This window comes from Sus scrofa, unplaced genomic scaffold (assembly GCF_000003025.6).
Source record: "Sus scrofa isolate TJ Tabasco breed Duroc unplaced genomic scaffold, Sscrofa11.1 Contig59, whole genome shotgun sequence".
In the NCBI taxonomy this organism is placed as follows: domain Eukaryota; kingdom Metazoa; phylum Chordata; class Mammalia; order Artiodactyla; family Suidae; genus Sus; species Sus scrofa.
The window spans coordinates 1,950,939-1,966,921 of NW_018085257.1; the positions used below are offsets into that span (position 1 = coordinate 1,950,939).

Genomic DNA, 15,983 nt, shown 5'->3' on the forward strand with positions numbered 1-15,983 from the left:
CATCTTGGAATTATTTAAATTGCCCCTTGTTGGATTTTACCCCCTGATCTCTGTACTTTGTTGATGGAAATATCCTAACAAAGAGCAGCGGGCTTCTTCTTTATAGGCTGGCAGGTAGAGAACACGCCATCTTGGTCAAATTGCCCTTCACATCTCACCCAGGGTTCCTCCAAACTCTCTCCAGGAGGTCAAGGACATGGACATGGAGACAAAGAACTACAGCAGCAGCAGCATGTCAGACTTTACCCTTCTGGGCATCTCTTCCGACCCTCAGCTTCAGAAACCCCTCTTTGCTGTCTTCCTCATCATGTACCTGGTCACCCTGGTGGGCAATGTACTCATCATCCTGGCCATCCACTCTGATGCCCGGCTCCACACCCCTATGTACTTTTTCCTCAGCAACCTGTCCTTCATGGACATCTGCTTCACCACAGCCATTGTGCCCAAGATGCTGGTGACCTTACTCTCAGAGACAAAGTCCATCTCCTATGTGGGCTGCATGGTCCAGATGTACTTCTTCATGGCCTTTGGGAACACTGACAGTTACCTGCTGGCCTCTATGGCTATAGATAGGCTGGTGGCCATCTGCAACCCCCTCCATTATGACATGGCTATGAGCCCACGGCACTGCCTCCTCCTGCTGCTGGGTTCTTGCACCATCTCTCACTTGCACTCTGTGATGGGTGTGCTACTCATGTCCCGCCTATCGTTCTGTGCCTCCCACATCATCAAGCACTTCTTTTGTGATACCCAGCCGGTGCTAAAGCTGTCCTGCTCTGACACCACCTCCATCCAGATGGTGGCCATGACTGAGACCCTGGCTGTCATTGCAGCCCCTTTCCTCTGCATTCTCTTCTCCTACCTGAGAATCATCATCACGGTGCTCAGAGTCCCCTCTGTAGGCGGGAAGTGGAAGGCCTTCTCCACCTGTGGCTCCCACCTCTCTGTGGTGGTTCTGTTCTATGGAAGTGTCATCTATGTCTACTTTAGACCTCTGTCCATGTACTCAGTGGTGAAGGACCGGGTGGCCACAGTTATGTACACGACAGTGACACCCATGTTGAACCCTTTCATCTACAGCCTGAGGAACAAAGATATGAAGAGGGGTTTCAGGAAAATAAGGGACAGAATTCACTCATAGGAAGAACATGATAGAATGTCACAATTGGGAGGTGATCTGGTTACCCTTCGTTCCTACCCATTTTCACCTGGAACCCAAAGAGTTAATAAGTGGTGGTGTTGAACCACTATGAGAATATTGATCTGGAAGCTGAACCACTTGGTCTCTATCAATAACATTGAACGAACATATGTTAAATCCCATATCTCGTGCTGCCTCGAACCCAGACGTAGGAACAGTTTCTACCACTCACACAGAGGAATAAATCTCTCCCTAATTAACTCTTTCACATGCTTTACATGGAATAGTGGTCAAGAAATTATGAAGTTTTGCTATGTTTAAAAATAAGAAATAATGGGTTTATTGAAAACTGGGAAAGACTTTTTGGAGGAGTGAGCAAAGACTGTCATTGGGATGTTTTGAATTTTGATAACTGATGGCTCAATAGGATAGGAAATGGGCAGAGCGTTTCAAATAGTTGAAAATGGTTTTCTCAATCCAAACTCAAAAACAAATTCAAAGTGTATTAAAGACCTAGATGTAAGACCTGAAGCTATAAACCTCCTGGGGAAAAACATAGGCGAAACACTCTTTGAAAAATTGCAGCAATATTTGTTTCAGATTTTTCTCCTAAAACAAAAGAAACAAAAGCAAAATTTTTAACATGGGACCTAAGTAAACTTACAAGCTTTTTCACATCAAAGGATGCTACTGACAGAATAAAGAGACAACCTACTTAATGAGAGAAAATATTTGGTTAATATCCAACATATGTAAACATCTCATATGACTTAACTTGAAAAACAAACAATACAATTAAAAATGGGCAGAAAAACTGAATACACATTTTTCCAAAGAAGATGTGCAGATGGCCAACAGGCACATGGAAAAAAAAGATGCTCAATGTTTCTAATAATCAGAGCTGTGCAGATCAAAACCACAATGAGATATCACTTCATACCTATCAGAATGGTTATCATCAAAAGGTCTACAAATAACAAATGTTAGCAAGGACATAGAGAAAAGGGATCCCTAGAACAATGTTGAGGGGAATGCAAATTTGTATGACCACTATGAAAAACAGTCTGAAGCTTCCTCAACCTAAAAACAGAACTACCATAGGACCCAGTAATTCTATACCAGGGAATATATTTAAGAAAGGAAATCACTAACTCAAAAAGACGCATATAACCCAGTGCTCATAGCAGCACTATTTACAATAGCTAAGCTATGGAAGCAATTTTAATATCCCTAAATCAATGAATGGATAAAGGAAGTGTGGTGTACACACACACACACACACACACACACACACACACACACACACACACAGTGGAATACTACTCAGCCATAAAAATGAAATCTTGCCATTTGCAACAATGTGGATGGACCTTTAGGGTATTATGCTTAGTGAAATAAGCCAGGAAGAGAAAGACAAATACTCTATGTAGTCATTTATATGTGCCATCTAAAACATAAAACAAATGAATGGATATAACAAAACGGAAACAGACTCACACATATATAGACCAAATTACTGGTTACCATAGAGTAAAGCAGGAAGGGAGGGGCAAGATAGGGGTAGGGGACTAAGAAATACCAACTACAATGTAAAAAATAAATAAACAACAAGGATATTTTGTACAGCACAAGGAATATGGCCAAATCTTTCATAATAACTTTAAATGGAGGATAATCTATAAAAGTATCAAATCACTGTTATACATCTGAAACTAATAGAATAATTCAGCTATACATCAATAAAAGAAAAATGAGCAAAAACATAGTGGAAACCATCCAAGCTGGTAAAAGTAGTAAACATTGGAGTGGGTTTGAGAGACAGTGAAATGCCCTGTGGGGCTTGTTTGAAAGCAGTGAGAATAAGACAGGGGGAAAATAGAAAATGCTCCTATGCCAATTTACCCCTTTGCCAACACCAAAGGGTCATAAGAGTGTGAATTCTAAGTATTCAACTCCTTTTCCTTGCCTTTTTATTTTCTTTCTTTTTTTTCTTTTTATAGCCACACCTGTGGCACATGGAAATTCCCAGACCAGGTGTTGAATCAGAGATGCAGCTACAGGCCTATGTCACAGCCACAGCAACACAGGATCTCAGCCACATCTGTGATCTACACTGCAGCTTGCAGCAACGCTGGATCTTTAACCCACTGAGCAAGGCCAGGATAGAACCCACTGAAGGAAGAAATCAGGTCCTTAACCCACTGAGCCTCAGTGGGAACTTCTCCTTGCCTTATTTTCTCCATGTGGCCAGAATCCCCCCCGAAATGCTCTTTATATCCTAGAAAAAGGCAGCTCATATCAGTCAGGATAAGCTGATGCTGAGGGAACTATAAATCTCACAATCGCGGGATCTTAGAACCAGATTTTTTTTTAATTCATACTCTACATTCACCATAGAAAAGCACAGTTCCACTCATTTTAACCTCTTGGGGACCAAAGCTCATAGAGCAACCACCATTAATCCTCACTCTGGCTGAAACTAAGAAAGCCTCTTGAAGGGTTTGCAATGGCAGTGAAATACTCTGTTCAGAAGCAAGCATAAGTTTCCATTAAAAGCTCTTGTTCCACAACAAATCTCAAGACCCCACCCAAACACAAGGGAACCAAGAGGCACGGTGTAGTGGTGTATCTATAAAGGGTAGAGCCAGCGGTATTCAGTGCACTAACTCAATGACCACTCCACAATCCCAATCACATGTAAATACATGTGTGGATGTGTTGCCCGATCAGTCCTTCCCTGATTAGGTTATTGTCAATAATCTCAGTCATGCAACATATAGATGCTCTTTGGAATCCTTTTCCCTCAATTATTTCATCAAGTTTCCATAACCACCAACTTTTATGGACCAAAAACCTGTTGCTGGCAGGACCTGAAATTGAATGCAAGTCTTTTGGCCTTAAAGATATAACAAGAGGTGTATAGCTGACCAGAAGGACACAGGAACCACAGGGGCCCAACATGAAGGTGCATTGCCATTGTTGTCACTATGTCTTCTTCCGATTATCAAGAAGCCATTGACATCCAGGGACCAAACTCATGTTGCAGTTGCTTTCATATTGGTTCAGGCACATTTGGCTTTTGCCACTGTCACCCACACATCAGTCAGCTTTGGGGAGGCTGGCCTGGAAGAGCTCTACCCATTCCAATTCCCCTATTTATGTGCTGGTTTTCTCATGCTCAACCAAGTACATAAACCACTTCAGAATGAGAATAATTCAGACATATACATTCATTCATTCATTAATTACAACTTCCAGTAACTTAGAAAGTTCATTAATTCCTTGTATCCCAGGAAACATAACTTATTTTTTTTTTACTGTCAACCTCACTCTGCAGTCAGGCCCAGACTCCTTTTTTCAACAACATATAGTTATTCAGAAATCAAGGTCTTTTTGCAAACTGTTACATTTAGAATGGACGAGCAGTGAGGTCCTACTCTAGAGCACAGGGAACTATATCCAATCTCTTGGGATAGACCATGGTGGAAGATAATATAAGAAAAGGAATGTGTGTGTGTGTGTGTATATATATATACATATATATATATGACTGAGTCACTTTGCCGTACAGCAGAAATTGGCACAACATTGTAAATCAACTATACTTAAAGGCAAAAATTAATTTAAAAATTAAATCAAGACCTGTTACTTAAAATCTTATAAATATTCCAAAACATTCAAAGAAAGAGAAACATAACTAGCAATCATGAGATAGCATACGAATGAAAGATTACCCTTAAACTTCTCAGTCAGAACTAAACTGTTGTCTTTTTCAGAATATGAATCAATTCCCTGAAGATGTCCTGCCACCATTCAGGAGTGAGCTCATGGGGGCAGGTCATGTTTGGAGACATTCATAAAAGGTTTGCAATCAAATAAGGAAGCCCAGAAATTGAACTTGAAAGTTACTAATAAGCACTTGTAAGAAGAAGTCCCTTCTGAACCTAGATAATATCAGAGGAAATGTCCAAGCTGACCTTATGAACACCTTGCCAGGTTAGGCAAATTGCATCTGTATGACCCTTGGGAGACCAGGAAACTTCTTCACAAGTCCTCCTTCCACCACGCAGACACCTAGGAGGCTGGCTGATTCCAACAGTTAAATAATACTGCTGTAATCACGTCCTTGGATGAGAACATGACTGCGGAAGGGACTGGGGTCCTTCTATGCAGGCTCAGTACATATAAGTATTGGCAATTTTGCTCAGTCCCAAACTGATAAAAATTTAGTTCTTTGAACCTATTTTGCTTGTTTATCAGAGCAATTAACATAAACAAGGAGGCTTGTGAAACATGAAAGTTGAGGAGGGCCTGGGAAAGAGGGCTGAGTATTTCTGACAATGAAGAGGCTGACGGAGGAGGTATTAGCCAAGAGGCCTGAAAAGGAACCAATGTATAAGCCAATAATAGACCTTCCCATAGGCAGACACCAGAGGTGAGGGTAAGGATGCCCCCAACCCCCTACCCTCAGGCATAAGAATTTCCTTTCAGTCAAGCACCCTCCAGCAGATGGCTCATCAGCAGAATTTAGACATGGCACAAGCTGATTAGTTTAGGGGGGAACCCAGTGCAGGACTTATGACTTCAAACACTACTGAGTTGCCCAGAGCTACTGCATCCCTGGACAGAAGACCTGCTCTGAAGGAGGTTTCCTCTGGGCGTATCAGGAATTTAAGACACATCCCATAAAGGAATCCTTAGCATTGTACCCAGAAGCTCAGGTTATCTGAGCCAGGGCCCTACCGACCTGCATGCATCCAGTGTAATTCTGGGTTTACTGCACAGAAGCAGGAATGCCAGGGCTTAATGGACTAAGGAAACTTAAAAGTAAAGCCAGCCAGGACCCCCAGAGCATAAGAAACTGGGGACCTGGTCCCAAGCCTCTTCTACCACCATGTTCAGCCTTCCCATGCCTTGTAGAACATCACCAGGCTTCAGAGATTTGCCTCCTGGAGTCCATCTACCCCCAGGCACTATCCTAACCCAACACACCTGCCCTTTGTCAGCGACAAGGTAGAGCAGGTACCATCACTCAGAAGGATTCTGGGACTTAGGAACCATAGAAGGAGCCATAAGACCAGGATCTCATTTGGGCCACACCTCTGGCAAGTCAGAGGACCACCTGCCTCACTTGTGATGTGGGAGAAAGGACCTCCTGTGCAGAGCCACTGGAACCCTGGAAGCTTGAGACAGGCAATGCTTTTAAACTGAAGCCCCACACACAAAAGCCTTTATCAGGCAGTAAAATACACTTTTTGCATTCCCTGTGTGTGCACAAGAAATTGTCTCTAGCTACTTAGATTTCAGTAGGTGAAACTGTGGCACATCCAGGCAATAGAACATCATTCAGCAATAAAAATAAATGAGCTACCAAGCGATGATGAAAACACATGGAAGAACCTGAAATGCATATCCTAAATGAAAGAAGCCAATCTGAAAAGGCTACAGTGTGTGTGATGCCTTGTTCAGTCTTGGAAGTCTGTACCTTTCTACAAATGTGTCCATTTCTTTGAGGTTGTCCATTGTATTGGCATCTGGTTGCTTGTAGTAGTTATTATGATCCTTTGTATTTCTGCAATGACAATTGTGATTTCTCCTTTTTCATTTCTAACTGTATAGACTTGCATCCTCTCCATTTTTTTCTTGATGAATTTGGCTAAAGGTTGATCAATTTTGTTAATCATTTCAAAGAACCAGCTTTCAGTTTCATTGATCTTTCCTACTGTTTTCGTTGTCTCTAAATCATTTATTTCTGCTCTGATCTTTATGATTTCTTTCCTTCTACTAGCTTGGGGTTTTGTTTGTTCTTCTTTCTCTAGTTTCTGAATGATTCCCACTAGGCATTTCAGAAAAGGCAAAACTATTGAGACAGTTTAAAAAAACAAGACCCGTAGTAGCACTGGGAACTATATCTAGTCACTTATGATGGAGCATGATAATGTGTAAAAATAGAATGTGTACATGTATGTGTAACTGGGTCACCATGCTGTACAGTAGAAAAAAAATTTATTGGGGGAATAACTATCAAAAATTAAATAATAATAATAAAAAAGATCAGTAGCTACCAGTGTTGGTGGAGGGAAAGAATGCATTGAATTCAGTGGAACACAGGGTTTTGAAGGTAACCAAGCTATTCTTGATGATAGTATAATGATGGATACATGGCATTATATTTTTGTTAAAATCCATAGATGGTATACCACCAAGAATGAACACTAATGTAAACTATGGATTTTCAGTGTTAATGTATCAATGTACATTAATGAACTATGACAGATGTGCCACTATGGAAAGCATGGGGCAGATTTGTGTAAAGGGCATGGGATGTAGGAGAACTCTGTACTTTCTGATAAAGTTGTCCATGAACCTATACCTGCTATGAAACATAAAGTCTACTTAAAGAGAAAACAATTTTTAAAGAAAATATGTATTTAAATGTTTTGATTACTATACCATTTGTGCTTGAGGACCAGGTGGGTTACTGAAGTTAAATAACTGCCCTAAAGACACCCATAGAACAATTGATAGAACTGAAATTTAAACATAAGTAGTCTGCCTTAAGACACTGAGGCAATAAATGTTTAAGAAGGGTAAACAAAAAAAAAATCACAATAAATGAGGCTCAGAAAAGTTGATTGTTGCAAAATATCACAGAAAGTGTAAGAAGCAGTGCCAGCATCTGAATCTATTTCTCTGGCTCCAGAGCTTGAACCTTAATCCCTTGCCATTACATGACACCTGCACCTAGACACCATCGTCCATGCAGACAAAGACACTCAGAGAGGTCAGAGGTCATCACTTCTCCATCCTGTCTACACAATGACACCCACAGGAGCACAAGCATGTCCAAATAGCACATACAGTGTACCCGCACACACATGTGCATAGTGCACTTGCACCTGCATGAACACACCTCCAACCCTGTGGCTTCATCGCTCTGCTGCCCTTCCCAGGTGCAGAGGCTACACCCCTGGAGCCCAGGCTCCCAGGCTCCTGGACACAGAGATCAATGAGGGCATCAGGAAGGCTCTTCCTCCTGGGAAGGCTGCAGGGCTCCTTCCCCAGGGCCCAGGCTGGCTGGGGGCTGAGGGGAAGACACCCCCCCGGAGGGGCCTCCCTGCTGTCAGCAATTCCCACGGTGGGCAGAGAGAAGAACCAGCAGGGTCCTGAACTTAGAGCAGCACTTCAAGCTGCCTCCTGCCTCGGGGATTCAGAGCCTGTTCACAACCTATCAGCAGGCCCCCAGGCCTTCTCAGGACCCAGAATCTCATCTGTCAAGCCCACAGGTAGGCAGGCTGAGGGATCTTTGGGAACAGAGCCTGGGTGTTAACTTCTTCCTGTGATCTTTTCCTAACCCCATCTTCCCTCCTTCATCTCAAAAGCCGGGAAACATTGACCCTCCTCTAGTTTTTCCTCTCTCTCCTTTGAACCACAGATCCCACATTTTGGGAGACCCTACTCTGGGTGAAGCACTGGTTCCTGCCTTAAAGGGTACTGTCCACATCCTACAACCCAGAGCCACACAGTCACCTCTGTCAGGATATCAGTCAGGAAGGGAACAAGGAAAAAAAAAAAGTGAGGATCATGCAGGCATTATGAGCATACATTCTGAAGCTGGACTCCACCACCACCCAGCTGTGTCTTCACAAGTCACTTCAATTCCTCTCCCTCACTTGCTTTGTTTTTGTTTTTGTTTTCTTTTGTGGCCACCCCTTGGCATGTGGAGTTCCCATGCCAGGGATCAGATCGTGACCACAGTTTCCCCCTAAGCTGCAGCTGATGCCACATAGGATCCTTAACCCACTGTGCTGGAGAGGGGATGGAGCTTCCATCCCAGAACTGCCAAGATGCTGTCCATCTTGCTGCACCAGAGTGGGAATGCCTCACTTTCATTACATGTAAAGTGGGGTCTGTAAAGCCTCAATGTGTCAGTGTCTGTGAGGTGACTAGGGCAGAGTCTGGCTCATGCACACACTGAAATTCTTACCTATGATGTGACCGTGATTGAGAACAAACATGGGAAGTGGTTGCAGGGAAGTGAGGGTCTCAGGATGGAAATGCCTGGTAAGGCAGGGCCAGCTCAGGGGGGAACACAAGAGACAGGTTTTCAAATGTCCCACGTTAGCACCTCTGGGTGATCAGATGGATATACCAAAGGTCTGGGGAGACAGAGTAAAGACAGTTATTCACCAAAGGACTGCAGTGGGCATACTGTAAATTCCACTTGCCTTGACACCTACAATAACAGCTGGGAAGGGCTAGGTAAGGCTTTAATGAGATAGGGGAGTGAAACCTCGGCAGAGAGGAGAGCTTTAAAAAAGGGGAGGATGGAAAAACCATCCTGAAAAAGGCCCTGCAGAACCAGGAGCAGGACATCCCTGTTCATCAGGCTGTACACCTGTGTCTTACTACTGGCAATGGGAAGAGAGGAGGCAAGGAGAGGCTGGGTTTCAAAAACGTGGGCTCAATTTTTTTAGCTTACACCTATAAGTGATATCCTATGATATCTGTCTTGGACTTACTTCACTTAGTATGATAATCTCTAGGTCCATCCATGTTGCTGCAAATGATACAAATGAACTTGTTTACACAACAGAAACTGACTCACAGACTTTGAAAACAAACTCCTGGTTACCAGAGAGGAAAGGGAGGGTAGTATTGGAGGTTGTGGTTGGCATGTGCATACTGATGTTTATGGAATGGGTGGTGAACAGGGACCTGCTGTACAGCACAGAGAACTCTATTCGATATTCTGTGATACCTAACATAGGAAAAGAATCTGAAACAGAATGGATATGTGTATATGGATAAATGAGTCACTTTGCTGTACAGCAGAAATTAACACCACATTGTAAATCAACTCTACTTCCATAAAATGTTTAAAAATGAAAAAAAAAACTAAAACAAACAAAACCGGTCTCAGGAAAGATTCTAAGGTCAGATACTGATGATGGGAAAGCAGAGAGCCCTTGTTTGCTCAGACTTTGCCAGAGGTGAGTGCTAAAGTCTCTACAACCTTCTCTCTGAAGACAAGGAGGAGAGCAGAGCCTGTGACTTTGTGGAATGAGAGGAGCAACAGCTGGAGGAGGAGCAGCAGGTCGGCAGGCTGGCTTCAGGTTGTTGGCAGGACTGAGGACTTCTGCCAGCAAAGGACATGCCAGCTGAGTTCTCTCCACCTGGTGATGGTCTGGGAGAGATGTTTGAACAAGTCATTTGAAACACACAATCTGAAATCAGGCATTCATGTGTTTGAATCCTGTATATAACAAGATATCAACTCTCTGAACTTCAGCCTCTTTAACTATAAAAAGGGGGAAATAATACTACTCACATCACAGTGCTGTGGTGAAGGTTACATGAGAGAAGAGCTAAGCACAGGGAGTTCCCATTGTGGGCTCCAAAGTAATATACCTGAGCAGTATCCATGAGCACACAGGTTTCATCCCTGGCCTTACTTTGTGGGTTAGGATCTAGCGTTGCCATGAGCTGTGGTATTGGTTGCAGATGCAGCTTGGATGCCATGTGGCTATTGCTGTGGCAAGGGCTGGCACCTGCAGCTCTGATTTGATTTGACCCCTAGCCTGGGAACTTCCATATGCTGTAGCTGTGGCCCTAAAAAGCAAAAACAAAACAAACAAAAAGAGCTAAGCATGGAACATGTCCAATAAATGTTCCCTGAAATTTTGTCAGTTTTCAGCTGTCACTTTTCAGCTGTCCTTGCTCACTCTGGGTATTACCCACTAGGCCTTTTCTATCTTGTTGTAAAGGGCATTCTTTGTTCCACATTTGTGCTCCCTGGTGTCATGGGGCTGATGGCCAGGAGAAGCACGCTTCTTAAGTGGTGAAGAAGCAAGGAAGGAAAAACCAACCTGAGCTGATGAATGTCCACAAAGTAGAAAAGTCTAATGAAGAAAGTTGAGAAGTACAGAGACGGTCCCTACTTGCCATCTGTCAAGGAAGGGAGTAAATACCTTTCAAGGAGGAATAGTGTAATTTCAAAGTCTTAGGAAGGTTCCTGGTCCCTCCTGGTCCTTCTCAGCCACTAACTGATGACAAGCCCCATCATCTAAATACAATTCTTCAATTTATTGTAGGAGCAATAAATTAAAAACTGAAGAAAGCACACCAAACTCTTTAACTCAACTACATTTTTTTATTTTGCCAGTAACACAAAATGTTTTATTAATAACCATAATCACTTTCATTTACCCATGCTATATCGCGTGAAAATGTGTTAGCATATAGCATCTTATTTAAGTAACAGAAAAGTGTTAAAATGATGTATGTAAGTAATAATGAATGAGTTCCCTGGTGGCCCAGCAGGTTAAGGATGCAGCATTGTCACTGCTGTGGTTCTGGTTACTGCCGTGGTGAGGGTTCCATCCCTGGCTTAGGAACTTCCGAATACCAAGGGTGTTGCCATAAAAACCCTTAAGAATGAACGTCATTTAGTCAAGCTATTTAATTGTGCTTTTGGAAGAAATGAAAAGTGCTTTGATTTTTACTCTTAAGGTGACTGTGACTCAAAATCCCTTGTTTCTTCTTAATCATCACCAAGTCTTAATAATGCAGCATCCTACCTCCACCTTATATGGGTCATGCAAAACCAAACGCATGGGAAGGAGAGGCTAAATATTGAGGAAGGGGCACAGGTGGTTCATTTCTGGAGCTCTAGCACTCTCATTCATGGACACTGCATTTTGACATCAAAATAAGTACCATCTGTAATGGTCTGGCATCAGATAACACGAGCTTACCTCCTTGAACTGTGCTGTGGGGGCAAGAAAGAGATATTACAAGTAAGTGGAATTGACTTTTGCCTGTAAGACTGTTCTGTCAATTGCAGTGAAAAAAATCACTGCATTCTTTTCAGGTCTATCTCTGAAAAGTTTTTAGGAACAAGTGAGCAGGATCCTCTTTTTATCTACATAGATTAAGTCAGCAAAACTTCAAGGCTCTGCAATGCTACCTGTTTTTTTTTAAACAACTTTACTAAAATATAATTGATATACAAATCTGCACATGTTTAATGCATATGATTTGACACAATGATATTATCATGGTTATATGCATACGCTTAATGTTATATGAGTCTCCACTAACAAGAGTTTGCAGGCAAAAAGTTGAACCACGCCCATATTACTGATGGTAAAATGGGAGAAAGGACCTGCCCAAGGCATGAGGGAATATACAATGTTATCAGTCTCAGCTAAATGGGAAGGAGGCTCCCCCTACTGCCCTGAGAAATGTCACATAAATCTGAGGAATTCCAGGTTCAAGACAAGGAGGGTCAGATAGCCCTTCATCCCCAGGGAAAACACAGTCCCAGGACTGAAGCTAAAAGGCACAGGGAAAGACGTGGGGAAAGAGTCCAGAGTCACATCAGTACATGTCCCATTAGTGGGATGAAGGGTAATTGTCTCAGATCAGGAGTATCTACTAAAACTGTTCCATGTTCCCAATTCCAACTCAGCTGCCCATTTCTCAGAGTGTATTCTATGCCATAGAAACCTCTCAGGAGTGCAAAATATTCATATACAAAATTATCCATTTAAATACTATCTGTGAATGGAGGAAAAAGTATTATGACCCTATTTCTGAATGTAATATGTGTATAGATCCAGGCAGAGGAAAAAACTTTAAAGCATACATACATCTCTAGTTCTCTGGGAAGTAGAATTTCAGGGAACTTTCACCTTTCATTGTAAAATTAATAAAAGAGACATATTTCCCTTATTTTCAAATGCAAACACATAATATAAAGTTAAATACAGAAGGAACTCCCCACTCTCTCCCTTCACTCTTGCTTCAGGAGGCAACGACACCATAGAAACACACACACTACAACAAATACAGCATAAAAAGGGGACATCATTCTGGAAAAAAATGAGGTTATTCTGTACCCATTGTTCTGCAACTTGCTTTTGTCACTTAACAAAAGACCACAGACAGTAGTGTATCAGGGATGACATAGCACAGCAAGGAATAGCTCCCATTCTGCTGCCAGACTGCCTGAACTCAAATCCCAGCTCTACCACTTACTTAGTTATTTAACTTTGCTAAACTCCTTTTTTTAATCTGTAAAATAGGGATATAATAATGCTTACCTCAGGATTTGGAGACAATAAAGTGAAAAAGACATGTAAAGCGCTTATCTCAGTGTGTGGTATATATTGAGGGCGAATAAATGCTAACTGACTTTACCCATCTAAATTCTTTAGACTATGTGATAAGGAATGCAAATTCACTATAAATTGTTTTAATAATTCACCTATTTGTGGATATTTAGATTGTTTCTCTTGGGAGTTGTTTTGTTTATTTGCTTGCTTTATTTTAGTTTATAAGCAATGCAATGATAAAAACGTGTGTACATATCTTTGCACCACATGTATATAAGAAATTTTTTGGGGAGCTAAAGATATGACTTTTATTCAAAATTGGGTTCAATTTAGACTGTGTGCTTATTTATTTATATTAATGAATCAGTAAGGACATGAGTTATATTTTATGTAGCCAATAAAAGTTATCCTTCAAAAACAAGCCAAATATAATCAGGAGGATTTTTGTCAGGAACGTAAAAACTGACAGTATGGTCCTCACTCAAGATAAGTATTTTTTTTTAATGGGTAGATTTGTATGAATAGAATTACTGGATAAGGAGATGAAGATTTTTTTTTTCCCACTGTACAGCAAGGGGGTCAGGTTATCCTTACATGTATACATTGCAATTACAGTTTTTCCCCCACCCTTTCTTCTGTTGCAACATGAGTATCTAGACATAGTTCTCAATGCTATTCAGCAGGATCTCCTTGTAAATCTATTCTAGGTTGTGTCTGATAAGCCCAAGCTCCTGATCCCTCCCACTCTTCCCCCTCCCATCAGGCAACCACAAGTCTCTTCTCCAAGTCCATGATTTTCTTTTCTGTTCTGATAGAGAGTACCAAAAGGTCTACACTGATTACCCTCTATCAGTGTATGCGAGGGTCTTCTTCCTTCCTTTTATTTATTTACTTGTTTATTTATTTTTAAAGTATAGTTGATTTACAATGTTTCCTCAAGTTCTGTTGTGCAGCAAGGTCACCCAATCACAGACATTTCCCTGTGCTCTACAGTGGAGCCCCACTGCCCATCCATTCCAAATATACCAGTTTGCATCCAAAAATCCCCCAAAATGCCCATCCATTCCACTCCCTTCCTTTTCCCCTCTTGGAACCCCAAGTGTGCTCTCCTTGGCCATGGTCTGCTTTTGTTTTTGGTTTTTTGGGGTTTTTTTAATATAGGATCATCAGTTCCATATTTTAGGATTCCACAAATAAGTGATATCATATGGTATTTGTCTTTTTCATTCTGGCTGACTTCACTTAGTATGAGAATCTCTAGTTCCATCTATGTTGCTGCAAATGGCAATAGTTTGTCTTTTTTATGGCTGAGTGATATTTCATTGTATATATGTATCGCATCTTCTTAATCCATTCATCTGTCAATGGATATTTAGGTTGTTCCCATGTCTTGACTATTGTGAATAGTGCTGCAGTGAACATACGAGTGCATGTGTCTATTTTAAGGAAAGTTTCGTCCAGATATATTCCCAGCAGTGGGATTGCTGGAGCATACGGGTAGTTCTATATTTAGTTTTCTCAGCTACCTCCATACTGTTTCCCATAGTGGCTATACCAATTTACATTCTCACCAACAGTGAAGAAGGGTACCTTTTTCTCCATACTCTCTCCAGCATTTGTTATTTGATGATGTATTAATGATGGCCATCCTGACTGCTGTGAGATGATACCTCATCTTCCTTTTGAATATTGTTTAAAAAAATTATTTACCACGTTTTGGAGAGGAGAGATTTTTATACTCTTCAAAGCTATTTCAGCTGGTCTAAGAATCAAATCAACATGGGACAAAAAAATAGGAGAAAATCAAATTGTATTTTATTTGTACAAGAACTCCATACACGATAGGGCCAGAGACCCCACATACACAAAAGTTTAAAGACTGAAAGGTTCAATGAGGTCACTAGGCCATCCTGAGCTGTGGAATGGAATAGGAGCCTGGGCTCTCAAGGTCGGAGGGTCATTTATAAGACAAGTAGAAGAGCAGACCTTGGTAATTAGATGTTTGCCCTGCCAGACATGGGACCAGTTAGAGAAAACTTATCTTTGGTAATAATTCTTTTTTAATTTCAATTCTAGGTATGTAATGGAGGGGCAGTCGTTTCTCTGGAGCCCACAGTTTCTCTGGGTCTCAGTTGCCTTTGGGGCAAACTAATCTACATGCCAAAATACCACATCTTGGGGAAGGCTATTCTGAACTTCTATACAATCTCATGGGTAAAAATTAAATTTCAGTCTAATTTATATTTTCTGATCACCACTGAGGTTGAACATCTCCTATGTTTTCTTTGGTAAATGTGTTGCAGATTTTTTTTCTTTGAGACAACAGTTTGTATCTTAGCTTTCCCTGGGGTCTCTTTTGATGTTATGTTCACAGTTTTGCATATGGTATTTTGTCATTTGTGCCTCTACATTTTATTTCTTGCTTTGGATAGCTTCTCCCTTCTGAGACCATAAAAATATTTTCCTTTTTTTAGATAATTATTTTACAGTTTAGATTTTTAATTTTAAGTTGTTCATTCATATGGGTTTTATTTTATGTATGGGTTAGGTAGAAATCTATTTTTTTCCAAATGTGGAACCAATTGTCACAAGTATCACATTTTTAACAGTCCATCAATTCTCTTTTGCTATGAAATAAATTTTGCATAGACCTGGATCTATATATGATGTGCAAATACAGGTATACAAAACTCTTTATGAACCATTGATTTTTTTCTCTGTGT

At 41.2% G+C, this 15,983-nt stretch overlaps 2 protein-coding genes across 2 annotated transcripts in view; one reads left to right on the forward strand and one right to left on the reverse strand.

Moving 5' to 3' along the window:
* Positions 1-15,983, reverse strand: part of LOC110258970 (olfactory receptor 1B1) — a 122,218-nt gene that overhangs the window by 52,582 nt on the left and 53,653 nt on the right. The window lies entirely within an intron of this gene.
* Positions 170-1,141, forward strand: LOC100524970 (olfactory receptor 1L4-like). Its single transcript, XM_013993829.2, has one exon. It carries the CDS (start codon positions 197-199, stop codon positions 1,139-1,141), a length of 945 nt encoding a protein of 314 aa, XP_013849283.2. The 5' UTR covers positions 170-196.

Excerpts from the sequence above, each read along its gene's own strand:
- LOC100524970 (XM_013993829.2), top strand. The coding sequence starts at position 197 with ATGGACATGGAGACAAAGAACTACAGCAGCAGCAGCATGTCAGACTTT.